The sequence below is a fragment of the Anas acuta genome, chromosome 14 (assembly GCF_963932015.1).
Source record: "Anas acuta chromosome 14, bAnaAcu1.1, whole genome shotgun sequence".
Taxonomy (NCBI): Eukaryota; Metazoa; Chordata; class Aves; order Anseriformes; family Anatidae; genus Anas; species Anas acuta.
The window spans coordinates 5,863,700-5,890,849 of record NC_088992.1 but is presented as its reverse complement, the minus strand read 5'-3'; the positions used below and the strand labels follow the sequence as shown (position 1 = coordinate 5,890,849).

Here is a 27,150-nt window from a genome sequence, read left to right as displayed (position 1 = left end):
GGGGAAGGCTGGGAGGGCAGCGGGAGCCTCGGCAGGCAGCAGATAAAGGGCGCGGAGGAGGAGGGAGAGGAATTTGGGAACCAGCGCCCACGGACACGCAGCACCAGAGCTTCCCCGGTGGGACCCCCACGCAAGGTAAGCCCTGGCGCTGGAGGTGGTGAGGGGCTTTGCTGCCCTGCAATAATTTGGGGGCTGGCAGCCCAAAACGTCCTGCCAGCCCTGGGGAAGTCGGGGTTTGGAGAGGGCGGCTGAGCGTGGTGGCATCCCATGGGACAACCTCTCTTGGTGAGCCCCTGGGGACCCTGCGGCTATGACAGGACCCAGGGGACCTCTGCTTCTCCCTGGGGAGCCCCCAGTCCCTCCCTGCACTGTGCTGGGCTGGGGGCTGCCCTGGTGCCACCTCCCAGCCCGGTGGCTGTCACGGGCTGCTCCCTGTCCCCAGCAAGGAGACCCTCAGGGGACACCCTGAGTGTGCTGGGTGTGGGATGCCCGCAGCCTCCAGGCTGTAGGGCCTGGCTCTGCCCCATCCAGGGCCCCGCTGGTGCCATGGGGAGGCTGGGACAGGGCAGGTTGGGGACAGGAGGCTCCTCGCTGAGCTCCACCTGGGCACAGGGTGGGTTTGCAGCAAGGGGACGGGGGTCCCTGCTGCATGTGGTGGTGCTTGAGGTCCGGGCTTCACCCCAAGGCTTTTGCTGACAGCTTCCAGGCAGAGCAGTGTCAGAGCATCCAAACACAGCCGGGGGCATCGCCTCTTCAGTCCCTGCTCCGGGTGGCCCTCCTGTCCCCAGGGGCTTGGCACGGGGAGGGACATCTGCAAGCCCCGCTCAGCGCCCCAGCTGTCAGCTGGGTATGAACCCACGGGGCACGGATGTGGGCAACCACTCTGCTGGCCCACGGGCCCCTGGTGGGCTGGAGCTGGTCTGGAGCAAAGCTGTGCTGGAACTGGAGCTGGGGACGGGGGTGGCAGTGGTGGCAGCAAGGCGGTGACAGTCACAGCAGGACTTTTTGGGGGTGCTGTGGGAAGAGGGCACCCTGCTCCTGCGCTCACCTGCCATGTCGAAATGCTAAATGGCTCTGCACGATTTGGGGAGCCTGTGCTGTGGGAACGGACCCGGGGGCTACGCCGGACACAAAGCAGATTTCAGAAGGGGGAAACCCACAGGGCTTCCTGTGGGATGTGCTGGAAGGAGTGGGGCTGGCTGAGCCAGCGCGGAGTGGTGCCCAGGGATGCTCGCGGGGAGGAAGGTTTGGGGAAGCACAGCAGGTGCTCGGGAAACCAGAAAAGGATGTGGAGAACTGAAAGAGGAGGTGAAGGAGGAGGTGATGGGGTTGGCTGGTTGCTGGGTGTTGGGGTGGCAGCGTGAGGTCTTGGTGCACAGGGAGAGCTGGTTCTTAGGGGGGTGAGGGCACGCTGCTGGTGAGCTGGGTGCCTTCAGCCCTGCAGGGTTCAGGGTTGGGGTGAGGGGGACGTGGGCACGGCCGCGTGCATGCTCCCCTTCAGAGCTCCATCAGAGCACCACGACGTCCTCCAGGGCTTGGGCGAGAAGAAACTGTCTCAGTGAGCACGGAGGTCAGCAAGGCTCTCCAGCAGCAGGCACCGTGCCGAAGCGGGGCGGTGTTTGGAGGGTCAGACCCTGGTGCCCAGCATCTTCCTGGGATGCAGCAGCAAAGGGCAGGGAGCAGAGGGGCAGCGGTGGCCGAATCCCCTGGGGGACCACGGGCTGGATGCGTCCTGTGGCTGCAAGGGAGGACGGGGCTAGGCACGTCTTGGAGTTTGTTTGTTTGTGCTTTAGCCGGGGAGAAGAAATCCCCTGGAGGGGAGTGTATAGACCGGGTATTGTTCCCTGAGAGGCTGGAAAGGCTCCAGGAGGCTCCTTCCGCTCTGCCAGGCAGATTGGACGTAACGAGACTTGTTTTAGGGGTTGCCTAATTAGCCAAGCGCACCTCTGCCCTGCTCTGCCCTCCCCGGGGACGCCTCTTCCTGGAAGCTCTGCCCTTCCCCGGGCCAGACCCAGTGGGACAGGGACAGGGACACGTGCCAGGGATGTGCAGAGGGGCACTGGGACAGGACACGTGCGGAGCAAGGGGGTCCCACGGGTCTGTCCCCTTCCCTACCAGGGCACAGGGGATGCTGCCTGTGGTGTCCTGGCCCCCAAACCCTGGTTTCTTGCCACCCTTGGGACAGAGGCTGTGGCACAACTTGCCCATATTTCACCCTTCCTCCACGCTACCACCGACCTGCAGGGCCAGAGGAGCGTGGCGTGGAGAGCCCACGTGGGCAGGAGTTTGGGAAATCTCCCACGGAGAGGCTGCTGCCAGCAAGCAGGAGCCATGGTGCGGGTGGTGCACGTCCTCCTGCACCCTCGGTGGGATTTGCCCTCCCCAGGGCACACCTGCAGGCGCAGGGGCACGTCCTCATCCCCCCAGGTCTCCTCTGGCACCCACAAAGGGCTTGGTGAGAGTGGGGTCCATGAGAAGAGAAGGTTTGGAGAGGGCTGGGATGCCCCAGTGTCACCCCCCAGGCTACCAACCGGAGGGGGCAGGAGGAGCCCTCTCCTGCTGAGGACAGGGACTTCTCAGCCCATCCCCACAGCCCAGGCAGGGGACGAGGCTCTGGATGGAGCCAGGCGATGGGCAAGGCGCAGGGCCCCCTCCTGCTCTGCCCTCCGCCTTCCCCCCTCCTGGCCCGGCTGCCATGCAAAGGAGGCTGTGACTGAAATCTTAATGCTACCGAGACGCAGCAATTGGCACCAATTAAATTGCTACATTCATGTTTGAATTGCTTTAACTGGCGAGACACACTGTCTTATTTATACAAAAAAATATGTTTGCTTGTGGGTTTGTCTGAACCGGGGCCAGCAGAAAATAAACCATTTCAAGCTCCGCTCTCTGAAAGCGCATTCTCCGCTCGCACGCTGGAAGTCACCTCGGTTTCGGTGTTTGCCGAGCAAAGGGCTGCAGAACAGAAACCCCGCTCTCCTCGGGGCCGGGCGCTCCTGGCACCTCGAGAGGGTCCCCCCCTCGCTGCCAAGTTTCTTTCTCCAGCCTGGGAGCGGTTTGGGAGAATATGGTCTGATTCGGGAAGGCGAATTTTGGCAGGCGCGGGGCTCGGTGACGATTTCAGAGCCGTGCTCGGGGAGGGCACGGGGTGCTGGCAGCTTGTTGGGGGAGCTTGTAGAGCATCAGCGCAGAGAGAAGCTGATTTTTTCTCCGTGACAAGGGGAGAGGAACCGTTGGGGGATATAAAGGAGCCTGCGTGCAGGGCAGGGCAGTGAGGACAGCAAGCAAGGCTCGTGCTGCCTGGCCAGAGCACGTAGGAAGAGATTTTCCAGCAGGGAGGCGTTGCTTTTGTATCCCTCAGGGGACGTGCTTGGCTCTCGGCCCCCATCAGCCACCCCAGAGAGCCCTGTTGCTGCCCCCAGATTGTTATAAGGACTTGGGGGCCTTGGGGTGCAGTTGCCCCCTGGGCTCTGACCCCAGCTTGCAGCACGGCACGGCCACACCGGGGACCTGGTGGCTTCGTCCCCGGTTTGCAGCACGGAGAGGGGACACGCGGAGCTGGGTATGGGGCAGGGGGTGCCACCACCCCGCTCCTCCTGCCCACAGGTGGATTTGGGGAGGAGGGCACAGGATCAGCCCCCGGCACCTGCAGCAGCAAGTGCTGGTCAGACTCCATCCCCTCGCCTGCACCGCCACTGTTTGCTCACCGTGTCCCGCTCCCCGTCCCATTCCTCCGCGACCGCAGAGCTGGCGGGTGGCTAATCCTGGCCACGAGAGCCTAAAGCCCCAGAACCAAGCGATTAAGCGCGGGTCCCTCGCAGGCAGCCGAGAAGAGAAGGGCCGAGGCATCCCTGCAGATTACGTCCTCCTGCTCCGCATCTCACGGACATTTTCCGGCGAGGATCAGGTTCGCCGGGACGTGGGGCTGGGGATGCAGCCACGCGCCGGCTGCTCCTGGAGCTTGGCTGGGGGGCAGAGGAGAGGAAGACAGCTCCGTCTCCATTCTCTCCCCTTGATTAGTGGTTAATTAGAGCCATCCAGGACCTCTGGCCCCAGCTCTGTTCCTGCCACCCTCACGTAGTGGTCGTGAGCGGTGATGGGGACTCCATCGTGGTGCTGGGGGCTATTTTCCTTGAGCTAAGGACTTTTCTTTAATTGCTGCTGGAAGGAAGTGAGGAAAGCCCTGGGGTGCCCTCATCCCTGCATCCCCCCAGCCCCTCTCCACTCCCCTGCATCTAGGAGAAGCTTTAGGTGAGGGGACAGGGATGCCAAGGTCCCCGAGGGACCCCCAGGCAGGGGACAGAGGGGGCAGATTTCTCTTCGAGCCACTGCTGCCAGCCAGCCCCAGCTGGAGCCGCCTTTTCCTGGGGTCAGCAGCAAAGCGCTGCCAGGAGCTGTGTGGGTGCTGGCCCGTGGTGTGCGTGCCCTGCACCCACGCTCATTGCTCACATTGCTCACACGCTCGTGCTGCTGCCCCCCCCCCGAAGGCTCTGCGCTGCCAGGGCTGAGGAGAAGCTGCAGGATGACCACGGGCAGCCCCGCTGGGCTCTGCCGCATCCCTCAGAGCAGCCTGGTGGAAAAAGGTGCCAAGAAAGCGCAAAACGCTTCTGAGGGGCCCATTCACAGCCCCGGGGGGGGGGGTCATTGTGCTGCAGGGGGTGAGATCCAGGGCTGAGCTGACCCCATAGCCCACGTCCAGCTCGAGCATCCCAAGTTGTGTGACCCCACAGCTCGGTCATGGTGACCAAGGGGCAGGATGCATCCGGGGCAAGGAGCAGGCAGCCAGGCACCTCCATCCAACACCCTTCCCTCCTTCCCGGCCCCAGGTGAGCCCCAGCCCCTTTGTCCCCCCCCTCAGGGTTTTCCCACAGCCCAGGCAGTGCTCGCAGGCTCGCGGGAGCAGCCCCGTGCCCGGCCTTCCGCAAGTGGAAGCGAGGGAGCATGCGTGGCGAAAGGGCCACGAATACCAACACTCGGGGCTGGGGGATTATTTATAACGCTGGCCCCGCTCCAAACAGATGTTTCGCTTTATTTTGAACTCGCACTAAATAGGTCACTCATTTCCTCTCTCTCCCATGGGCTTAAACCAGAGGGGGAATGCGAGGGGACCGGGGGTGAGAGCGCAGGGCTCGCCGTGCTCCCACGTCTCCCCATGCCGGTTCCTCGCCGTGCGCACGGAGGGCTCAGGGCACGGTCGTATGGTGATAGAGGTTGGCTGGAAACCCCTGGATGGGGAGTGAAGAACGATGACCCCAGACAAAAAGGGGCTGCGTGGGGTTGGTGCCCGAGTCCAAGCCCTTTTGGAGGCTCCTGACCCCACTGGAGCTGAGTCACGCCGCCAGATCACCCCCTGCAGCCCCCACACGGCTTGGCAGCACGGTGCTGGCTTTTGGCTGCCCGACAGCTGCTGTCAGAGCTGCCCAGGGCAGGGGAGGCTGCTGGGCTCACCCCACGGCTCTCATCCGTGGTCTCACCACCGTGTGTCTCTTCTCCAGGTGCCACCAGAGCTGGTTACCAGTGGCTGGCATTTTAATCCCTAAATTCACAGCCAGCACAGCCAGAAAAACTGCTCAGAGAGCTCAGGTGTTCACAGTGCTGTCTGCTAGTGTGGCTGAGGGATGGGGTTTACAAAATCCTCCTTGTAGATGAATACAAGAAGCCCCCAAGCCCAGGCACGGTGCAACAGGCACCCAGGTTTCTGAGCATCCCTTGGTCTCACCAGCACATGGGTGAAGTGTCAGGAGCCCTTTGGCACTGGCAGATGGCTGTGCAAAGAGGTTTTGGCCCCAGGGATGACCTGTGGGACCCCGGGGACTCCCCAGCCCCCCTGGTTTCAGCTTTCCAACCTCTGCGTTTTATCGTCAGCTGTTTACGGGGCTGGTCGACAGGCTCCCCATGTGTGCACGCCGCCTAATTCCAGCCATGTGCTGGGAAAAAGAAAAAGGGCTCTGTGATGATAATCTGGCCTGTGAGTAAACGTGGTGTCATGGGAGCCGAGGGACCCCAGAGGAGAGATGTTGCAACTCCGGCCAGTTCCAGCCAAGGAAAAAAAAAAAAAAAAAAAAGCTTGGTTTTATTTAGATTAAAGGGTGGGAAAGAAGCAGTCGCGGAGGCAGGGGGGAGGGTGGCAGAGGGAAACAGGGCAAGCCAAGGAGTTTTAGTGCTGGACAAGCAAAGCTGGGCTCTCAGGGGCCAGCAGCCTTTGCTTGGGGAGCTCTTTGCCTTCCAAAACGAGGACGGGCCCCCCCCAGGCCAGGAGGAGCCCCCAGAACCCAGCTGTGCATGGCATTGATCATGGGATCCACGCGGAGCTTTCCTATTGCGCATGGGCACCCGTGATCTCACTTAATGACTCAGATGCGTTCAGACAAAGAAGAAACGAAGGGTATTTGACTTGCCGCTAATTCACACCAGATGTCCTGCGCCTGCTTGGCAGGACCGTGGGGCCAGCGAGCGTGGTGGGAGCACCGGGAACTGCAGCCCGGCTGGAAATGGAAAGCCAGGGGAAGAGCGAGGGAGGGCAGCTCGATTTGCAACCCCAATTTCCAGCAGGCAGCACATCCCCTTGCTGGTGATGGGCTGCGGGGGGGCTGAGCTCCATCCGAGGAGCTGTGGGGCTGCTCTGCACTTCGCAGGCACCCAGAACCTTCCCTGTTCCCATGCAGAGTTTCGCAGGCTGGTTCCCAGCTCCTAAAGCTCTGGGGGTGCTCGCAGGACCCCCATATGGGTTTTTGGCATGGTTGTGGGGGAGAGGGGAGAAACGTGGTCGAGGCATACTCAGGCAATGGGCAGAAAATCGTGGTGGTCTCCTTGGCATGGATGCCCATCGGTATTCATCTCCCATGGTTTAAGGATGATGTAGGGCCAGAAATGGACACGTCCCACATGGGCAGTGCCCTACGATGCTCACACCAGCAGTGACTGCTTCATGCGCTGAGATGCTCTGCTGGGACACCACGCCAAACACATCCTGGGGGCAGAGGGAAGGGGGCTCGGAGGTGTGGCAGGGCATGCCGAGCAAAGTTCCTGCCTCGTTACCCCAGAATGTTCAAGACAGAGCCCACACAGCATATTTTGGGCATTAGCAAAGGCATATTTGCTTAGTAACATCCTTGAGCAAGACATAGGTCTGGGGCAGGGAAAATGGGAATAAATCAGTAGGTTTGGTGAGGCGTGAGGGCCTTAGCAGGGTGCTGTGATGGGGAGGAGTGGCAGAGATGGATGAAGGAATGGTCCTGCCTGGGTTTTTGGGGATCTCCCGAGCAGAAGCTGGATGCAGCACTTGCACTTCCTCACACCCAGCGCCCCGGGCCTCGCCCTGTCCGGCTGCAGAAACTCCAGGCCAAATCCATCATCCCTTGGCCACGAGCAGGAGGGAAGGCAGAGGAGAAAGCCGAGCTCCCATCCCATTTGGGAGGCAGGGAAACTGGCGCATGCTGCTGCGGAGAAGCCACAAAATCATGAGACTGGGAATCACGAGACCTGAGCTCTGTGGCCATGGCCGTGGTGTTTGACCGCTCCGCTCCCACCCTCCAGCCTGCGTCCTGCTCCGTGGGGGCTCAGCACCATGCAGGGAGCCCCATGCTGTGAAAGTGCAAGGCCAGAGGTGTGCAAATGTGCTTTCAGTGGGCGCCCTGGCAGCCCCCATGGTGCTTGTCCCTGGGACACGTTCCTGTCCCCAGCACTGGGACTCCCAGGGCTGGCTCAGCCCCGGTCTCGCCCACAGCTCTGCCCCTCTCCAAGGGCTCGGTGCGGAGGAGGCGATTCCAGACGAGAGATAAGGGCAGACAGCAGGGCTTTATCTCCTGGCGGGGAAGGTGGCGGTGTCTGCGCCTCGTCTGGAGCCCCTCGGTGCTGGGCGCAGCGCGGGGGCGAGCGGGGCCATGGGGCCACATCTCCTGGGCAGCCCGTCCTGCCTCCAGCCACCCGACCGCCCTCCCCTCTCCAGCCAAATTCCTCTCTTAGAATAACAAACAGGCAGCTCGAGTGAAAACGGACGGCCTGCCCTCGTGTCACAGTGCTGGAGAGGGGCCGAGGGAGGGTCTGTGCCTGCACCCGGGGACCTCTTCAGGGAGGAGAGGATGGCGAGGGGATGGGGACCCCGGTGGCAGGTTGCCAGTGCCACCAGGGCTGTGCCAAGGGCCTGGGAGGTAGCACTGGAGGTGCCCAGCAAGGACCTTGCCCATGGCATGTCTCACGGCTTGAAGATGTGCAGCTGATGGTCCTTGGGAAGGATGTAGGAATCTGGGGGTCCGTGGGGCTGTTTTCACCCATAGGGTTGGAGGAGATGATCCGAGGCAGCTGAGCACCACGTTGGTGTGGGTCCTTAGGTGCGATTACGTCTGTGTGCCTCGTTTGGGCACCTCCTCCTTGTCCGGCACGCACAGGGTGCACCTTGTTCCTCTTGCAGAGGACGAAAGCTGAGGCTGAGGAAGGAATCGAGTGCTCTCAAGGCTGGCAGTGATCGGGGTGAGTTTACCTCCCTTGTGAAATGCCTGTTTGCACAAAGTGAGCACAGGTCTGTGTGACGAGGAGAGAAAGGAAGGTCTGGCCGGCCGCTAGGCAGGCTCTGCAGCACGGGCTGAGCCTCTCACCCGGCCAGAGCAGACAAACAAGGGAGAGGTCGCTGCTGTTTGCGAGACGTTGCCACCCTCCCGCTCTGCTCGGGAAGGATCTCCAAGAGAAAAGCTTTTCTGCAAAACCAGCAGTTTTATTAAAACCAGCTCCGAATGCCGGGGAAGCAGCCAGAGGCAGCAGGCGGGGGCTGCGGGGCTCTCGGTGCTCGCTGTGATGCTTCAGAGTGGGGTGAAACCTCTCCACGGGGGCAGAGGGAGCCTTCAGCAGGGCCCGTGGCCACAACTGAGGTGCTGGACAAGAGCTGAGCACGAGCTTGGGAAGATCTCAGCCATGGGCAGGCAGAGATTTGGGGGGTGGACGCAGCCTGGCTCCTGCATGCAGGCAGGGAGGGCTGAAAGGAGACGGTGCCAGTTGTTCTGACAACCTTGAGCACTGGATAATGGATGAATGGCATATCTCTGTCAAGGAGAATTGGGAAACAAAGCTGATTGTTCTCGTGGCAGCGCCTTGGGGCACCGGGGAGATTAGGTTGTTCGCCCTCCTGGCCTCTCCTGCATGTCGGTGGGCACACAGCTCCGGTCATTTACAGCCTGAATTTCCCCTCCATCCTCTCATCCCATCCACCCCTAGCTCCTTCCCGTAAGTGCTTTCACTCCCTCCAGCAAACACAGAATTGAGGACTCACAGAGGGGTTTTATGGAGAGGGAAGCTGCTGAGTAAGCTGGAGACCTGCGAGGGTTTGCTGGTAGCTCGGGCTTTTTTTTTTTTTCTTCTTTTTTTCTTTTTTGGGCCAAAGCAAGAGAATAATAAAAACATCTGACAAGTGCGCGTCATTTAAGAACCATTTCCTCCCAGCATCGAGCAGACAGAGACACCACTTCAGGGCCAGGAGGCAGCAGAGCCACTCGGTAAGGGACGGTGCCTGGGGCCAGGCCAGCAAGCCCCTGATTGCCACCAGCCCTGGGCAGGCAGCTCCTGGGAGCTTCACCTCGGGGTCTGCCTTGGGAGCAGGTCCAAGACTCCCATTTTCCCAGGTTCAGGAGCTCTGAACCCCAGCTTTGGCTCTGGGGTCCCCATTGCTCACCCCGACGGTCAGTTTGCCCACAGCTGGCGCAGTCTCAGGGCGCCCTGAGCCCAGCCCGTCACCCCATAACGTCGGGGACAGACCCCACTGCTCCTAGCAGCCTCTCCTGGGCTGCTGGTTGGCACCAGGGAGGGTTTGACATGCTCTGCAGAAAGGGCTTTGGGAGAAATGTCAATAAAAGGGATGCCTGGATGAAAATATTCCCTTAAAATACATATTTGGGAAAGTGAAATACGAGACACATTTTTTATTTTATCTTTTTTATAATTTTTTGGTTTTTCTTTGGTCTTGTTTTGTTTTGTTGAAAGGAGCAGAAAATGTGGGAGGATGGCAGGGGGGATCTGTTTTCCAGCAAGCTTTATCTCCCCGGGACTGAGGGAAGGAAGGCAAGCGGCCGATCAGAGGGAGGCAGAGAGGCAGGGCTGAGCAAAGGCTGACACCACCCCAGCAGCCTCCAGCTCGAGCCCTGTTTGCTGGCAGGGAATGCCTTAAATCTGCTCCCTCAGCAGATCCAGGGCGAGGGGAACCGTGTCACCACCAGGAGGGAAAGGCTGAAAATTGGGGAGAGAGACAGGGGGTGGAAAGGGGACCCTGGCCCCGCGGTGCTGCGCTCATCCTGTACTGATCTTGGCAGGATTTGGCCGCCGGGCCGTGGAGCCCACCATGCTGTGCCCCTCTCTGAAGGCTTCGCTGCGGCTCCTCATCCTCACCGGTGAGTGGTGCGGCTGGGGAGGTGTGTGCAGGATCGGGCCCTGCCTGGGGATGCTGCCCCGGGATGCTCCCAGTTTTGGGGTGATGGGCAGGAGGTGGTTATGGCACGGGGAGGCACGGGGCTGCTCAGCATGCGCACCCTGAGGACCTGCAGCCACTGAATCCTGCTGAGTCCTACAGAAGGGTGGACACCTAACCCTAACTTGACCCTAACCCTAACCCTGACCCTGACCCTGACCCTAAGCCCACCCCTGGGGAGCACATTCCCTTTCCCAACCCCACGGGGACATCTGGGCGAAGCGAGGAGGCCAGGAGAGCCCTGGGCAGCCATTCAGGAAGACCTCGGCTGCTCTATTGCTTCCATAGGATTTCCTGCAAGGCTTTGCTTTCGGTCCTTTTTCACTTTCCCTCAGACGGACATTGTTTCAGCCCAGACTGTGTCACCTCTGACACCGTCCCTGTGGAGGGGCAGCCAGCAGAGCAGGGAAGTGCCTCACCTCCTGCCCTCCCCGCTCAATTCCCTGTCTGAGCTCCTGGAGGTGCACCTGGGACCTTCCTCTGCCCAAAAGACAGGCTCATTTTGGGGCAGTAGCACTGCTGTCTACACTGGCAGCTCCCCAGACAAGCTCATAGGATGCATAAAAGCTGAGAATTTGAGCAAACATTTGGGATATGCCTAGATCACCCCCACGTGCAGCCCTGTCCTCACCAAAGACGTCCCTTGGGGTGGTCAGCAGCAGCCTGAAGGGTGTCCCACCAAGGTCTGCGTTGGCAGGACTTTCCTGAGGATACACGTTGGGATCCAGCGTGGCTCTCCTTGGGTTCGAGAGGAGCCCAGCGAGGTCTCACCTGGCTCCTCTCCCAGGTCTGCTGGAGGTGACGACAGGCGGCAGCGGGCTGCGCATCGAACCCGAAAAAGCCGAGCACGTCCTCAGCCTCCACAGCACCTTCTCCCTCGTGTGTTATGGGGACAGCGCGCTGGTCTGGGAGTGGGATGGCCAGCCTCTCACCGCCTCGCTGGAGCACAGGAACGGTGTTTTTGTCAGCAACCTCACCCTCAGGAACGTGACGGGCCGTCACACCGGGGAGTACGCCTGCACCTACAGCCCCGACCAGGCTCCAGAGCAAGCGGAGAGGAAAGCCATCTACATCTACGTGCCGGGTAGGGGACAGCGCATCCTTCCCTTTGCATTTCCCTGGGGTTTAGCGACCAGGAGGAAGAGGGGTTTGAATTATGGCTTTGTCTCCAAGCACCCGACCTCCCCAAATCCTTCCCCTGTTGCAGGAGAGCCCCTGTGGCAGGCTGTATGGCTTTGGCAGGGCTCTGACGTGCCATGCCATAGGAGAGGTTCATGTGTCCCACGCAGGGAGGACGCAGGCAGCTTGTAACCGGTGTGCTCTCCCTCCCGCAGATCCCTCCCTAGCCTTCCTCCCCACAACCACCTCTGAAGAGCTCTTCATCTTCATCACGGGCTACAAAGAGGCCGTCATCCCTTGCCGTGTGACCGACCCGCACCTGCAGGTCACCCTCTTTGAGAAGAAAGTGGAGAACCCCATTCCAGCTGCTTATGACCCGCAGCAGGGCTTCAAAGGCTTCTTTGAGGACAAGACCTACTACTGCCAGACAATCGTGGATGACCAGGAGGTGGATTCAGACACCTTCTATGTCTACAGGATCCAGGGTGAGCTGCCCTTACCTTGGCATCCCTGCGTACCTGCTGTGGCTTTTCCTTCAAACCAACAGGGGTGGGACAGAAAAGCTGCCCCCGTCTCTCCTTATTCCTGATCAATTTGGAGGCTGAATTACAGAATGTAATTTCTCCCCTGTCTCCATCACAGAGCGAGTTCCTTTATTAACCTTTATTCCTTTCCTCGGCCCTCCCCACAGTCTCGTCTGTGAACGTCTCCATCAGCGCGGTGCAGACCGTGGTGCGTCAGGGGGAAAACGTCACCCTGATGTGCACCGTGAGCGGCAACGAGCTGGTCAACTTCAACTGGGATTACCCCCGCAAGCAGGTACGTGTGGCGTCCCCGGCCTTTGTCTCACGGCCATCACCCATCGGTACCCCAGAAAAGCTCGGGAAGCTTCACCCCACGGCAGAAGCTGTGTGATGCTGCTGCCCTTCACATGGGGAGAGCCTTGGATGAAGGCTGTCTCAGTGGCTCCTGGGGGTGTATGTTCCCTGTCCCCACTGCAGCCAGGCCAGGGTCTTCTCCCCTTTCTCCTGCCTCCTTGTGAGCCCAGATCTCTAGCTCTGATGGCACAACACGCTCTTGACTTCCCAGACTCTATCTCCTGTCCCCGTTTGCAGGCAGGGAAGGCTGTGGAGCCAGTGACCGACTTCCTGCCGGGGTCCTCCCACGATATCCGCTCCATCCTCATCATCCAGGACGCGGAGCTGGAGGACAGCGGCACCTACGTCTGCAACGTCTCTGAGGGCTACCACGAGAAAACAGATCGGAAAGACATCACGGTCCAAGTCATCGGTGCGTCGCTGCTGTGCGCTCAGAGCCAGGCTGCCCCGGGACGGCACCCTCTGCCCTCCTCTGCCCTTACTAACCACGGCAAAAAGCCAGCCCTCACCCCACAGCATCCCACATCTTGGCTTCAAAACCTCCCAGCTCCCCCGCCACACCTTTTGGGATCCTTTAATCCACCTGAGGGTGTGGGTGAGAGCTCTCCTGCGTGCTGTTAGGTGCAGTTGTCACCTCCCATCTGCACCTGTGCTCCTTTCCTGTGGGTTGAGGGAACCTGCTCCATCTCTACAGGACATCCACCTTTTCCTTCCACGTTACCTTCCCCTGAGCTCCCACCCACACTCTCCTTCAGCACAGGATTGAGACCTTGAGGGATGGGCCTGGAGCTGCTCCATCACTTCTGGATGCTCGGGGTGTTTTGTCCCAGATCCGTGCCTGTCCATTGGGGTGGAGAGGGGGCCGTGTCTCTCCCTGAAGCCTGTGTTCTTCTCGCCCCTCCTCAGAGCGTGGCTTTGTGAAGTTCCACACCCAGCTGGCCAGCACAGTGTACGCTGAGGTCCACAAGAGCCACACCATCCAGGTGGACCTGGAGGCCTACCCGCAGCCGAGCATCGTGTGGCTGAAGAACAACAAGGCGCTGACCATGGAGAGCAGCAGCGAGTTCACCATCACCAACAGGAACCTGTCCGAAACCAGGTGAGGGCTCACCGCTCCTCACCAGGGGGCAGGGAGGGGATAATTCACAAGGCAAACTGGATGGACATGGGGTGGTGGGTGAACATTGGCCTTTCTGCAAGTGGATTTTGTACATTCTGTACAAAATTCTGTACACACTGTGTCTTCAGGTACCAGACGTCCCTGGTCCTGGTGCGGGTGAAGCAGGAAGAAGGAGGATTTTACACCATCCGGGCTGCCAATGAGGACGATGTGCAGGAGCTGTCCTTCTACCTGCAGATAAATGGTGAGGGTGTGCGCACAGGCATGGGGCTGAGGAGTGTGGGGGCAGTCCCAGAGGATGGCTCCAACCTTTGCTGCAGGATTTTCAGGCTGAAGCCTTTACACCTGTCCCTACAGCTTCAGGGTGGTTTGAGTCAAAAGAGAGCATTAGAGTAAGAAGCATGCTCACTTAAAATATCTCCCACTGGTTCTCAGAGCAAGGGGGACACGGCGGCAGTGCAGACACCAGCAGTTTGGCCTTCAAGCATTATCCCAAGGCAGTAGATGCAGGTGTGACAGATGCAGGAGTGTCCAGGACTCTCCTCTGTGGACCCCCTGCTCTCCAAGCAAGCTAGATGGGGACACGTCTCCTTCATGACCACCTCAAACATTTCTTATTGCTGTTAGGTTTCATATGTGAAACATAATCGCTGTGATGAGTCCAACCTCACTTTGTCAGTCCTGGGCCATGCTAGGGATCCAGGGGGAATCAACTTCCCTTTCTAATCCGCATTCAGAGTGGAGGATTAATTCCCACCGGTGTCTCTTGGTTCCAGTGCCAGCCAAAGTGGTGGATCTCAAGGAGAACAGCAGTGCCACCAGTGGGGAGCAGACCGTAACGTGCTCTGCTGAAGGGATGCCCCAGCCAGAGATCAGCTGGTCCACCTGCAGTGACATCAAATGGTAAGTGGGCAGATGAAGCCTATGGGAACTTCATTGATCTCGCATTTATTAAAATAACCAATTATTTTGTTGCATCCCATGGTGGTGCATGGGTCCGGCTGCCTCTTAGGTGCTTTTATCCTCCCCTGACCAGGTGCAGCACCAAGGGGCAGCCCACCCGGCTGCTGGGGAACGACTCGGCAGAGATCAGCCTGCAGACCAACGCCACGTACCACGCGGAGCTGCAGGTGTACCGGGTGAACAGCACCCTGCAGCTGCACCGCGTGGACGAGCCCCTGCTCCTGAGGTGCACCGTGCAAAACTTCCTGGGCACCAACTCCCAGGACATCACCCTGGTCCCGCACGGTGAGCACGATGGGAGGTGGTCGAGCCGGAGGTGGGGAGAGGGGTTCTTCTCTCCTGGAGGTGCTGGGAGCCAGCACCGTCCTCTGACAGCCCTCAGAGGCAGGTAGCCTACCTCAAAGCTTGAAGTTTCTGCCCAAAATGAATCCTCCTTTGAGCTGAGCAGGAAAGGCTGCCCCAGGAGGAGTTTGTAGCCCCCGTGTCCACTGGCCATGGCCATTCTCCTCCCACCACTGAGCAGAGCTATCCCTCCAGGGAGGCAAGAACACCTGAAGAGGTCCCCAGTGTCTTGTTATTAGCCCGAGGGTCACTAGATGGTGCCACGGACCCAAACATCCCCTCACTGTCCCAAATACGAGAGAGGATGGTCTGAGGCCAGGTCTGGAGCTGCCAGCTCTCCCTCGGGGCAAAAAAACACCCCTAGGCTCCTTACACTCTCCTGTGGTCAAACCTCTCCCAGGGTTTTTGCTTTCCCCAGTGTGCAGGGGTGGAGGAGTCTGACTGCTGTCCCTGTGGTTATCGTTGCAGCCTTGCCGTTCAAAGTGGTCATCATCTCCGTCATCCTGGCCTTGCTGGTCCTCACCGTCATCTCCCTGATCATCCTGATCGTCCTGTGGCAGAAGGTAAAAGAGGGGAGTGTTTGCAGGCTGCTCCCGTGGTACCCCCATGCCAGGGTGGATGGGAAGAGCAAAACCGTGAGCTCCTGCTGGCATGGGCCTGATCATGTCCCACTCATACCAGAGATCATGGGCCTCCACAACCCCCTGCAGTCTGTAGGCTAGACAGGGCAGGCAGCAATTGCTGCAGGGAACGAAATCTCCCTGACAAAGCCCATCCACATCCCCTATTCCCTCCCTGACCCCCCAGCCTCTCAGATCTCTCTTGCTTCCTTGCTCCCCTCTCCAGAAACCTCGTTACGAAATCCGCTGGAAGGTGATAGAGTCGGTCAGCTCCGATGGGCACGAGTACATCTACGTGGATCCCATGCAGCTCCCCTATGACTCCAGCTGGGAGGTGCCCAGGGACAAGCTGGTGTTAGGTAAAGGCTCCGCGGGTCCCGCTGGGCTCCCGGCAGTCTGGGGGCAATGGGTGTGGGTTTGGGATCTCCAGAACAGCAACCCAGGCTGGGTACTGTGATCCTTGGAGATATGGCATGGTCCTGGGGCAGAGGGGCCATCTGGGAAGCCAGCTGCTCCCTTTGGCAGGAGGCATCGGGTGATTCCTGGCTGTCCTTCCCCGCGGCTGGCAGCTCCTTCCTTTCCCAGCCTCACCACCAAACACCATAACTCTCCATGTCCACCAAGGCTGGTTCCTTCTCAGACCAGGGACCTGCCTTTTCCACGGCCCTCTCCTATCCTCACCTCTCAATGATCACCCCCAACCTTGTCTCCTCGTTGTCCCCCTGCAGGACGCACCCTCGGCTCCGGCGCTTTTGGCCGCGTGGTGGAGGCGACAGCCCACGGCCTGAGCCACTCGCAGTCCACCATGAAGGTGGCGGTGAAAATGCTCAAGTGTGAGTCCCCCCCTGCCACCCTGTCCCCCCGTCCCAATGCTGTGGGGCCGAGCGGTGCCTGCCAGCTCCCCCCCGGCCCCACAGCTCACCCCGGCTCTGCCCCACAGCCACGGCCCGCAGCAGCGAGAAGCAGGCCCTCATGTCCGAGCTGAAGATCATGAGCCACCTGGGGCCCCACCTCAACATCGTCAACCTGCTGGGGGCCTGCACCAAAGGGGGTGAGTGAGTGCGAGGGGAGAATTGTGCAAAGAGAGAGTGAGTCCTGATTTCTGGTTCAAAATGGCTCGTCCTTCCCTTAGGAAAGCCCTGTGGGGCTCTGAAGCCTCCCTTCCCAACCTGCTTGGGACAGCAGGCATGTTTTTATTAATCCCACCTGCCTTCCCAGACAGAAATTCCACATCCCAAAAACACTCAGAAACAGCTTTTCCCCGTGGCCCTGGCCAGACATCCCGCAACCCCGTAACATCCCCGAGGGACAAAACTCATCAGGGTGCTGTCTCCCCCCCAGGGCCTATCTACATCATCACGGAGTACTGCCGCTACGGGGACCTGGTGGACTACCTGCACCGCAACAAGCACACCTTCCTGCAGGCCTACGGCGACAAGGCGCGCCGGGAGGCCGAGGCGTACGGGAACACGGCCAAGGACGACCATGTGCACAGGTGCTCTTCCCCACTGACCACCCCATCATAGCCCCCGGGGACGAGTATCCAAGAAGGATACCTGTGTACTGATCCTACAGATCAGTAAATAAACACTGGCCCAGAACAGGAGCACAGTGGCCCACCCTGTTACCCTGAGCCCAACCAGCCACCTCCAAACGGCTCCTGGCAGGCAGGGATTTAGCAGAGGCAATCTGTGTGTCCTGGAGGCTGCTTGCTAGCACACATGCCTGCTGCTCCATGCCAGCTGGGAATATTCCCTGGCACCGTTAACTTTACTCGCATAACCGTAGCAGTGAGTACAGGGAAGGCTTTCCCAGCCGTGTCTTAGCCCTTGGAGATCCCAGCTGTGCATTTTCAGGGCAGGTTGTGTTGCTACCATGCCCTAAGGGAGAAGTGCTAGAAGGAGTGCAGTTGCACAAGAGGTGCTCAGAGGAAAGGGAAACAGCCCTCCGTCCGGTCACCAGCTGTAAGAGGTGCGGGCACGTCAGTGCAGAGCAATGTTCCCATGGGAAGTTAGAAAGCAGCATTTCCTTCCAGCAGGCCGAAATACTAGTAGAGTAGAATAATGGTAGGACGCCAGCACAGCTGCCCCCTGCTCTTTCTGCTTGAAGGCAGCTGATATCTCCCTAAGCGCATGGTGCTGCGTCCTGAGCCCAAGGGGCTCCCTCCTGTGCCATTTGCACATCTCTGATGCATGACACAGAGCTCCCTTCCCTGCTGCGGGACATTTCAGAGCTGCAGATGAGGGTTCAGGAATCACAGTCCTTCAGGTCATTTCCCCCCTCCCCTGCGTCTCCTCCTCCCCCTGGGCCTGAACAGCCTCTTTTCTCCCCCTCCAGTCACCTCTCCTTGTCCGTCGAGAGCGACGGGGGCTACATGGACATGAGCAAGGATGACTCCCTGGATTACGTGCCCATGTCCGACATGAAGGGCGAAGTCAAGTATGCTGACATCGAGTCCTCTAACTACGGCACCCCGTACGAGCTGGACAGCTATTCCCCTTCAGGTAACAGCTCAGACAGCGAGAGGGAGAGGAGCGTGGGCTGCTGGATGCCTGTGCTTGCAGAGCTGGGTGGGACACATTGCAAAGTCACCTCTGGGACAAGTCCTGCAGTGGTGGCAGATGCCTCGATGGGAGCCCCCAGCTCTGTCCCCTTGTCACCGGAGGCAGAACAGCCCCCATAGGGCTGAGCCTTTCCTAGTGTCAGTCCGTGAGTGTGCCAATTAACGCTGAAAAACATCTCTGCTTCTCCTCCAGCCCCCGAAAGAACAGACCGGGTGACACTGATAAACGAGTCTCCGCTCCTCAGCTACATGGACTTGGTGGGCTTCAGCTTCCAGGTGGCCAATGGGATGGAGTTCCTGGCTTCCAAAAACGTACGTATGTGGGCTGGTGCCTGTGGCGATGGAGGTGAGGAATGCTCTGCTGTGCCTGTGGTCAGCTCCAGCTTACTGTCCCCTGCCCATGCTGACCTCCTCAAGGAGAAGACCCTCTCACCACGTCTCTTTGGAAGTACAGCCCTGGGGATCAGTGACAGCTAACCCTGACATAGACTGAGCTCCAGGCCTCCAATTTCCTGACTCTGATCTCCTCCAAGCCCCGTGCAGCACAGCAGTGACGTTATATCATCCCCCTCTGCTGGGATGGCCAGCCCCAAACAGCGGTGGCCTCCCCGTCCTTAGGCACAAGCCACTCCAGAGCAGAGCTGCAGCTCCCCATGGACACCCCTATTGCACCACATGCTCTAAGCCTTCCCAGGCCTCATCAGAAGTGCTTGTTCAGTGGAAATTAAGCCACCAAAGGCTCTGGGGGCTTCCTAAGATCTGGCTTAGCCCAGGGCAGGCAGTAATACAGGCTCTCCATGTGAAACAGCACAGAGGGTAGGAATAAGAGACAGGGTGGGGATGGCATGAATGACATGCTGAGGGAAATTCCTGGCTCTTTGCCTACAGCCAGATGTTATGATCCCAAAAATTGCTTGGTCAGTGCTCACCCACGGAGTACAGGAGCTCCCAGCTTTCCACATTCACGCTTTGCAGTGGTGTAACATCTAGTGGCCAAAGCTAGTGGCTTTGCACTATCGTTGTTCCTAGAGGTGGAGGAGATACCTCCAGGGATGTGAGGAGACTCCTGTCCCTGCAGCCACAGAAATGGGCTAGTGCTGGAGCTGGGCTGCTCCCCTGGGCTGTTTGGGTGCCCCTCTCAGTGCCCTGCCTCTCCCTGCAGTGTGTGCATCGCGACCTGGCTGCCAGGAATGTCCTCATCTGCGAGGGGAAGCTGGTGAAGATCTGCGACTTTGGCCTGGCGAGGGACATCATGAGGGATTCCAACTACATCTCCAAAGGCAGTGTGAGTACTGAGAGCCGTGCAACCCAGGGCTTTGTGCCTGGCACCACATACACCCCCCCTCTGTGAGCCTATCGTGCCAGGAGCTGTGCTAGGGCAGCACTCCCAGCTGATGGTGTTAACCAACAGCCACCCCTCCTGTAGCTGATGTGCTCTGCACGCAGAGCTGTGTGCCCTTATCACCAGGCTCTTACAGAAAAACCTGGGCAGCAGCAGCAAAACTAAGGACTGTGTCCTGTAAGGGGCTGCATCCCTTCCCTGTGTGGTGCTGAGCCCGGTCCTGAGCTGCAGGCAGGAGGGGGGCAAGGTTAGGCGGCTCGACGGTGGTGCAGTGAGTCACTGGCCACTCTGGAAGAGGTTCACAGACTTCTGCTTTAACCACTAGACCACAGGGTAAGAGGAAGTGTTTTCCTGCGAGCAGCTACTTTCCAGAAAGACATCTCCAATCTTTCGAGGCAGAAGAGGATGAGGCTGATTTTGAGCTTCCCCAGAATCTTCCCCGTGCTTTTCACAACAGCGTGTCCTCTCCAGAGCTGGGCACTCAGGGGCATGTAACCCCAAGCAAAGTAGGCCATGTAATTAGCCCTGTTTTGGCAGACAGGGAAACTGAGACTAGGGGAGCTGAGAGTGGTGCCAGGCTCCTCAAACCCCATGCTTTATCTACTCACTGAACCACTCAGCTTCTCGCCTGCTTTGTCCCATTTGCATGGGACGGCAGCCAAGTGCTGAGCGTTTTGGCCAGGAGGCCTTCCTGAAGAGGGGCTTGGGTTTTGCAGTCCAGCCTTGGCATAGCTGCTTTTCCTTCCAAAATGGGAAATGAAACTGGGCCCCTTTGCAATCCTTCCTGGAGATTATTTTGGTATTCATTGTGCAAGCAAATCCCTGGAACAGCAGAGCCAGTGCTGCACACAAGCTGATCAAGTGAGGCTCCTTCTAGTGCATCACTGAGAGTAAGAACAGGAAAAGCTGGAGCTTCAGCTCTTTTCTAGTCATCCCACAGCCCTATCCAGCCTAGTCTCAGGTTTCCAAAGTCTACATAGGCCTGGACTCCCTCTGGGAGTACTGTGGTCATGTTGTGCAAGTCAGTGAACTTATCCCAGGGATTAGGGAGCAGAGATGCACACCACGACAGCTCATTATGTCAGACAGGCTGTTGGCTGTGATGGCAATGGATGTAGCACACCTATTTTTCCCTCCTGCCTGCTGGGTTCATCCTGTGCTAAGAAAGAGAGAGCTGGTCCCTCCAAGAAGTGGCTGACAGCAAATGTCTTGGGCTGACAGGCAGCTCCCAGGGGTCTCCTCTGCTTGTAAACTGAGTGCCAGACTCTCCCCTGTTGAAACAAGTGCTGTAGATGCGGCTCACTCTCTTCCTAATCCATTTTTCCTCTCAGACCTTCTTGCCCCTTAAGTGGATGGCCCCGGAGAGCATCTTCAACAACCTCTACACGACCCTGAGTGATGTGTGGTCCTTTGGGATTCTCCTCTGGGAGATATTCACTCTAGGTAAGTGTCCTGGAGACCCTGGTGGTGTCTATAGGAATGGTATCACGTTAGCAGGATCCCTTCCCAAACCAAGAGGGTAGAAATCCATTCTAATCTTCTAATGCCCAAGCACTCTAAACCCTACCAGAATCACTTTATTCAGTATCTCCTTTTTTTTCTCATGCTGACATTGCTGTTTGGAAGTGAAATGAAACAGGAAAGGTAAAGAAAATAAAAAAGGAAACCTTGGTGTGAAACGCATGATGGTAGGGTGGGCGGCAGGCTTTGCACCAGTCTGATCCCCCGCTCTCCCTTTACACCCAGGAGGGACTCCATACCCCGAACTGCCCATGAACGAACAGTTCTACAACGCCATCAAACGTGGCTATCGGATGTCCAAGCCCACCCATGCCTCCGATGAAATGTAAGTGCTGCCTCTGTGCCTTTCCCCTGGGCCTGCCCTGCACAAAGGACAGGAGCATCTCAGCCTCGGGTTTCCTGCTAAGCCACCAGCGTGCCTGTTCTTCCCTCCTGTTAGCTACGATATCATGCAGAAGTGCTGGGAGGAGAAGTTTGAGATCAGACCGTCCTTCTCACAGCTTGTGGTGCTCATGGGGAACCTCTTGGTGGATTGCTACAGGAAGGTACGTTCAAGGGCCCTGAAATGGGGGGACAGAGCGGGTCCGTGCTCTGGGAGGGTGCTGCCTTGGTTAGGGCACTCGCTTAGGGTTTGGAGACCTTAATTAGTGATTAGTAGCGGCTGTGCCAGAGGATTTTGCTGGGATTTGGGCTGTGTCGGTTTGAGCAGCCAATGGAGGTGCTTTGGGCATCCTGGGGACGTTGCTGAGACAACTGGCATCGCCAGGCCAGCAGCTGGTATCTCAGCAACTGCGGAAATCAGGGCTGGCAGGAGACCAGAAAGCCGCCTCCGACTGATATTTTGGAGCTGCAGAGTTGTGCTACTGATCTCTCATTTAGGAAACGTTCATGAAATGTCTGTGCTGGAGTCAGGGTAGCTAAACCCCGCTAGATGTCAGCCCCTTTAGAAGAAGCCTAGCAGCCAGGGAAGGCAAACACAACGCCGGTGCCCTCTCTCCACTCACAAAACCTTCCCATCTTTTTGTCAACCCGCCCTGCGGGAGCAGAGGTACCAGCAGGTGGATGAAGAGTTCATGAAGAGCGACCACCCTGCTGTTGTCCGCACGAGACCCACGATCCCCGGGCTGAACAACACCAGGCTCACTCCCAGCTCCCCCACCGGCAGCATCCTCTACACGGCCGTGCACCAGAACGGGGGCGAGAACGACTACATCATCCCTCTCCCCGACCCCAAGCCCGAGGCGGTCTGTGACCTCCCTCAGGAGGCCTCCATCAGCCGTGCCAGGTAAAAAAAGTCACTTCTGAATGTTGGAGCAAATGGGGATGCCCCACTGAAGGATAGACCTGGGGTGGGTCTACTGGGAGAGAAGGAGGGCTGTGTCACCCCCATCTGAGGTGCTGCGACCTTGCATGAGCCCCCAGGGATGGAGGTGAACCAGAGGGCCTCATTTCTCTCCTCCTCGTCTCCCTGCAGCTCAATGCTGAACGAAGCCAACACATCATCTACGATATCCTGTGACAGCCCCCTGGGCACCCAGCAGGACGAGGAGCAGGGATCCGACCCGCAGCTGGGCTGCCAGGAGCCGACCACGGGGCACCACGAGGTGGAGGAGAGCTTCCTCTAGCCAGAGCTGGGCTGGTGGCACCCCCACGGCTGTCCCAGACGTCGCAGAGAGACACTGCTTGTCCATCGGGACATCCCCGCCTGTCCCAGCCTTCCTCCCTCCCTCCCATCTCCCGGAGCGGGGCGGGGGATTAGAGACGTTTCCCCCATTTCCGTCCCCTTCCCTCCTTACGAAGAGGTGGCTGAGTGCCAGCAACCTCGGGATCACTGCCACATCCTCCTCGGCGATCACACCGCGGCAGGAGGGAGACATCTCACAGCCCAATGTCTTCTTCTCAAGTTGGAGGCGTGGGCCAGATCTCGGCGAGAGCCACCGCTTTCCGCATTGCGAAGAGGATGCTCCAGCCCCTTCCCCATCCCTGCCCTTCAGGTGGCAATGGGTTTCAGCTCCTCTGCACCAGCACTTCTCTGACGGTCTCAGCGCCAGCCACGCACCGTGGTTCTGTGAAAAGCCACCGGGACAGACGATTTCCTCGGAGCCCTTTGCTGGGGTGTAGAGGAGCCGCAATACCCAACTCCAGCTGCTGGGGATCAAGAACACGTGGGGAGGGCTCTCCTCCAAGCACAGCCAAGGCCTGGACAGACCAGGCAGTCTCGGAGACACCGAGTCACCGTCTTCCTAACCTTCCAAACCTCTCCTATGGAGGATGGAGCAGGACAAGCACTGCAGGTACCCGTGGCTCTCTGGCGCACCCTGAGCCATTCTGTGCCCAGCCAGGAGCCCCAGGGGCACGCCAGGAACCCAGCACGCTCTCACAATGACTCTGTTGTAGTAGCAAAGAGGGCGGTCCGGTGGTGGTGTTGTCTGCGTGGACACTAAGCTGATTATTCTCCGCCGAAGATTTAAAGGGAACAAAATATATTAATCCACTAGCCAGGGCCAGTATAAGGAAGCGATATGGCTATTCATTAATCTTCCACTGCCACTAAGCCCAGCTCATCTGCTGGGAAATTTTATAACCCCGTTGGCTGCAAAATGTTTATGCCTTACCTTTGGGAAACAAGATCTCCCTCGTGACAAACTGTTCACCCAAACGCCGTCCGTCTCAGGACAGCAGGTCTCACCAGTCCCTCCCGAGTCGTAGCAAGACTACTGGGAGCAATAAGGATGCCAGAACACCAGCCCAGGGACATCACAAAAGACAGAGAGGCTGGGAAGCCGTTTGGCCATGGCTGTGGCATGTCTCATGCCCTGCCACTTTGTGGGGCCAGGCAATCCCATTCGCAGCTTGCCAGGGCTGCGGGTGAAGTGTTGTGGGGAGCCAAGCAGAGCAAGAGGAATAAGGGAGGATTCCTCTCCCTCGGGAAGTGTTTTGAAGGGCAGAGACCTTCCTCCTGCTTCTCTCCTCCTTCCTTGCTTCTCACAGGCAGGCTCAGGACCTCTTGTGCTCTCAGCTGGTACTTGAAGGAAGAGACTCAAAGCAGGAGGAACACCGGGCTTTTGAAATCAGCCGTGAACCCCACCTCTGCGGAGATGAAATCTAGACCCCAAAAACTACAGCTCTGACACCAGAGAAACCAGCAGGTTTTTCTAGCAGGTTTTTTTTTTTTCTTTTTCCCCAAAAGGAGAAGTTTCGCCTTGCACAGAGCTCTGTCTGCAGCATGTCCCCAGTCCCATTAACCCCTTTGCTGCCCTATGCATGCATATTTCTCTGTGCATCCTACAAATCTTATACAGGCAGGTTTAAAAATTCAATCAGCATATTTTGGATTTCATCCACCTCAGAGCCACTGAGTTTTTTGTTTTTTTTTTTAAATCTGAAACTTCTGCCAAAAACAAAAAAAAAAAAGGAAAAAAACAACCAGCAAAACAGCTTCTGTCTTAAGTTGTCTATCGTTGCAATGCTGCCATTTATGCAACTAAAAGAGGAGCAGATATTTCACGGGCTGATGTCCTTGTTAAAATGTGAACATAAGAAATAGCACTTTTATTGGCAGCCGGTGGAGCATATTTTCAGCCCTCGTGGTCAGACGCCCCATCATCTGTAGGAAACACACTGTGAATGACAACTGTTTTTCCATGCTAGTTCCTCCTGCCTGTCATGAAGGAGCCATCTTCTGTGGTTCAAGAAATGATCCTAACTGTGGAAAAGCAGTAACTTGTGCGATCCTCGGGGTCAGACCACTTTGTTTTCCTGACATGTAAGGTGCTTGGTAGGATGCCTGTAGCTGCAACTTGAGCCCATGGGGTGGCACATCAAATCATCCTGATAGCCCCTGTCTGCACCAGCTCCGTTTTTAATTTGTCCTTCCCTGCCAAGGATGACCAGAATTATCCAGTACTCCAGTAAGGTCAAGTCTAGACCTCACAGAGGGCATTAATACGTTCTGGTCTGTACTGGATTTGTGTTGCCTTTTCCCAGCCACAACATACTGGTAGTTTGGCGTCATCCTCTGACCAACCTTAGCACCTAGTTCTTTCTACTCCAGCATTTCTAACCAAGATACTCCCTGCTGTTCCAGACATTGGGTCATCAGCACATTTCATTAAGAAACTGTTATTTTTGGGGGCTGGACTGACTAATAAAAATACTAAATATTTTTGGCATCAAGAGCAACCCTAGAGAGCTCCTTTTACTACCTCCGTCCAGCCCAAAGATTTCCCCATCAATTAACTCCTTGTTGCCCTCCCTTTGGCCATTTGCTTATTCACTTCACAAACCCCATAATAACTCCATCTCATATAGCTGATTTACTAATTTCCCACTACCAAATACTATCCTACAGTCCTGAAAGAGGAGATCTATTTCTTCTCCCTGGTGGGGGAGCTCAGGTATCCTGTCCTATTAGCTGGGCATTAGCTACACTCGGATGCCTATTGCGTTTTTTCCCATTTGTACATTTATTCCAATTATTCTTCAAGTCAGAACTTGCTCTGGCTGCCAGTGGGGTCAGATTTCTCTTCCTTCTCAAAGCAGGTACGCCAGTCCCTTTGCATATGGTACTGTTCTGCACTCCAGAGAGGTGTGACCAAATATTTGCCCTTGGCCCTGCACTTTGCGGTACTTTCCCACCCTTACTCGCCTCTTCCCACCACACGTTTTGCTAAACACCCCTGCAGCCCAAGGCAGGCAAACTCTCCTCAAAGACAGGGCAGAAATGGTCGGCTCTTCTGGGCCCAGCAGTTTTGCAGCCACGGGTTCTCCGGTGAGATTCTGAAGGGAAGCAGTCCCTCTGGGTTTTTAGTTTTGATAATCAGTATTTTTTGTTTGGGTGTGTTTTCGTGTTTAGAGGTGGACCCAAACTGAGTGCCCCCCAAAGGGACACGAGCCACAGCTTGGGCCCACCTCTAGTGCAATATCTTTTATCTGTAGGTTATATTTTACTCTGCAGCTGTTGCATCGTTATCAGCACCAGTATATGCATAATCCTACTGCCAGTCACTATTTCATACATACCTACGTGTATCCCAGAACCTAAAGCGACACTCTGGTGTCTTTCTGTGTTCCAGATGCTTCTCGGATCGATGTGCGTGCAGGTTTTCAACCTTTTGTCCTCCTCAGTTTGAACGTGTTGCTATTTTTCTAAGTGAGAGTGTCCCGTTTAGTGTTTGTTTGTGTTGCGTTAAGAAATCTAGAGCACAGCGGACTTTACTTGTAACTAAATTCTCTCTGTTCACCTGTCAAGGGGACTGCAAGGAGCCCTGTGGGGCGTGCAGGCAGAAGCACAGTGCAGATGTGCGGCCGAGGGAAGTCAGCCAGAAGCAAGAAATGGCTCTTCCCCTTCTTCCTTGCCAGGGCTCCGGGCTGGGGCAGGCAGCACCGCTCAGCAGGGTACTGGGCAGTGGGTTTGGGCTGCGGGGAAGCCCCAGGTCTGCCTGTGTAGAGCTGGGCGGATCTGCACAAGGGGCTTTCTCAGACATCTCCGTCTGGGGGCTTTTTTCTAAAATGGCATGTCAGCTAACGTGCAAAGGAGGCAAGCCCCATGCTCCCACCTGCAGGTGCTTGGCTCTGCTCCCAGGAGCAGTGTGGCTGCTTCTCCATGCACAGCACGGGACATCCAGGCACCCCGGGCAGGCCAGCTATCGCTCCAAGACCAGATTTCATGGGTCAGCACTCGGGGTGCTGGGCTCCCAAGCATAACTCCCACCTTTCCCTCAGTGCTGAAGTCTCTGGGACGTGCAAAGATGGATCTAGATGGCTTTCACAGAGGCAGGGACCTGCTTTAGCCCCAGAGGGAACTAACTAGCAGGGGTGGGAGGAGGCAGGGAAGCCAAGTCTTGCTGGGAGGTCTGCAGTGTCCCATTGTTCCTCCTTTCCTCCTTCACGGATGGCACTGGAACTGTAAAGACCTGCAAAGCTTGCCCAGAGCATGCCCTCTGCCCTCTCCCCTTCCTGCAGTACTGGCATCGCGCTGTTACTCTGCAGCATCTCTGAACCGAAACAGCTCCTGCCTGCACTGCCTGTCAGAAACCACCCTGAGGGCAAGGGAAAAAACAGAGTTCGGACTAAGGTACCAAAGAGTTAACGTTTTCCTAGGTTTACAGATGTATTTGTAGGACTTGTACTATGTCACTTCTATAGCCATGAGATATTATTTTTATGCTGTAAACTTTTACAAATACATTTTTAAAGAAAGAGTTTAAAAATAAAGATGTTTTTTTTCTTT

At 57.5% G+C, this 27,150-nt stretch overlaps 1 protein-coding gene across 2 annotated transcripts; it reads left to right on the top strand.

The window, feature by feature from the left end:
* Positions 1 to 27,150, top strand: PDGFRB (platelet derived growth factor receptor beta). 2 transcript variants are annotated; one of them, XM_068698483.1, is made up of 24 exons: positions 9 to 135; positions 9,433 to 9,485; positions 10,296 to 10,373; positions 11,238 to 11,534; positions 11,785 to 12,054; positions 12,261 to 12,388; positions 12,685 to 12,859; positions 13,354 to 13,546; positions 13,696 to 13,811; positions 14,344 to 14,470; positions 14,604 to 14,815; positions 15,341 to 15,435; positions 15,719 to 15,851; positions 16,221 to 16,325; positions 16,433 to 16,543; positions 16,834 to 16,987; positions 17,830 to 17,996; positions 18,249 to 18,367; positions 19,218 to 19,340; positions 20,729 to 20,840; positions 21,144 to 21,243; positions 21,358 to 21,463; positions 21,965 to 22,203; positions 22,393 to 27,150. In XM_068698483.1, exons 3-24 carry the CDS (start codon positions 10,325 to 10,327, stop codon positions 22,541 to 22,543), a joined length of 3,282 nt encoding a protein of 1,093 aa, XP_068554584.1. In that variant the 5' UTR covers positions 9 to 135; positions 9,433 to 9,485; positions 10,296 to 10,324; the 3' UTR covers positions 22,544 to 27,150. The 2 variants fall into 2 exon arrangements, with proteins under 2 accessions (XP_068554583.1, XP_068554584.1); XM_068698482.1 differs by lacking the exon at positions 9,433 to 9,485 and having other exon boundaries at positions 1 to 135.

Coding starts and splice junctions, on each gene's coding strand:
- PDGFRB (XM_068698482.1), top strand. CDS start 10,325: ATGCTGTGCCCCTCTCTGAAGGCTTCGCTGCGGCTCCTCATCCTCACC. Junction 12,055..12,260: donor CTATGTCTACAGGATCCAGG/GTGAGCTGCCCT, acceptor CCCTCCCCACAG/TCTCGTCTGTGAACGTCTCC. Junction 18,368..19,217: donor AGTTCCTGGCTTCCAAAAAC/GTACGTATGTGG, acceptor CTCTCCCTGCAG/TGTGTGCATCGCGACCTGGC.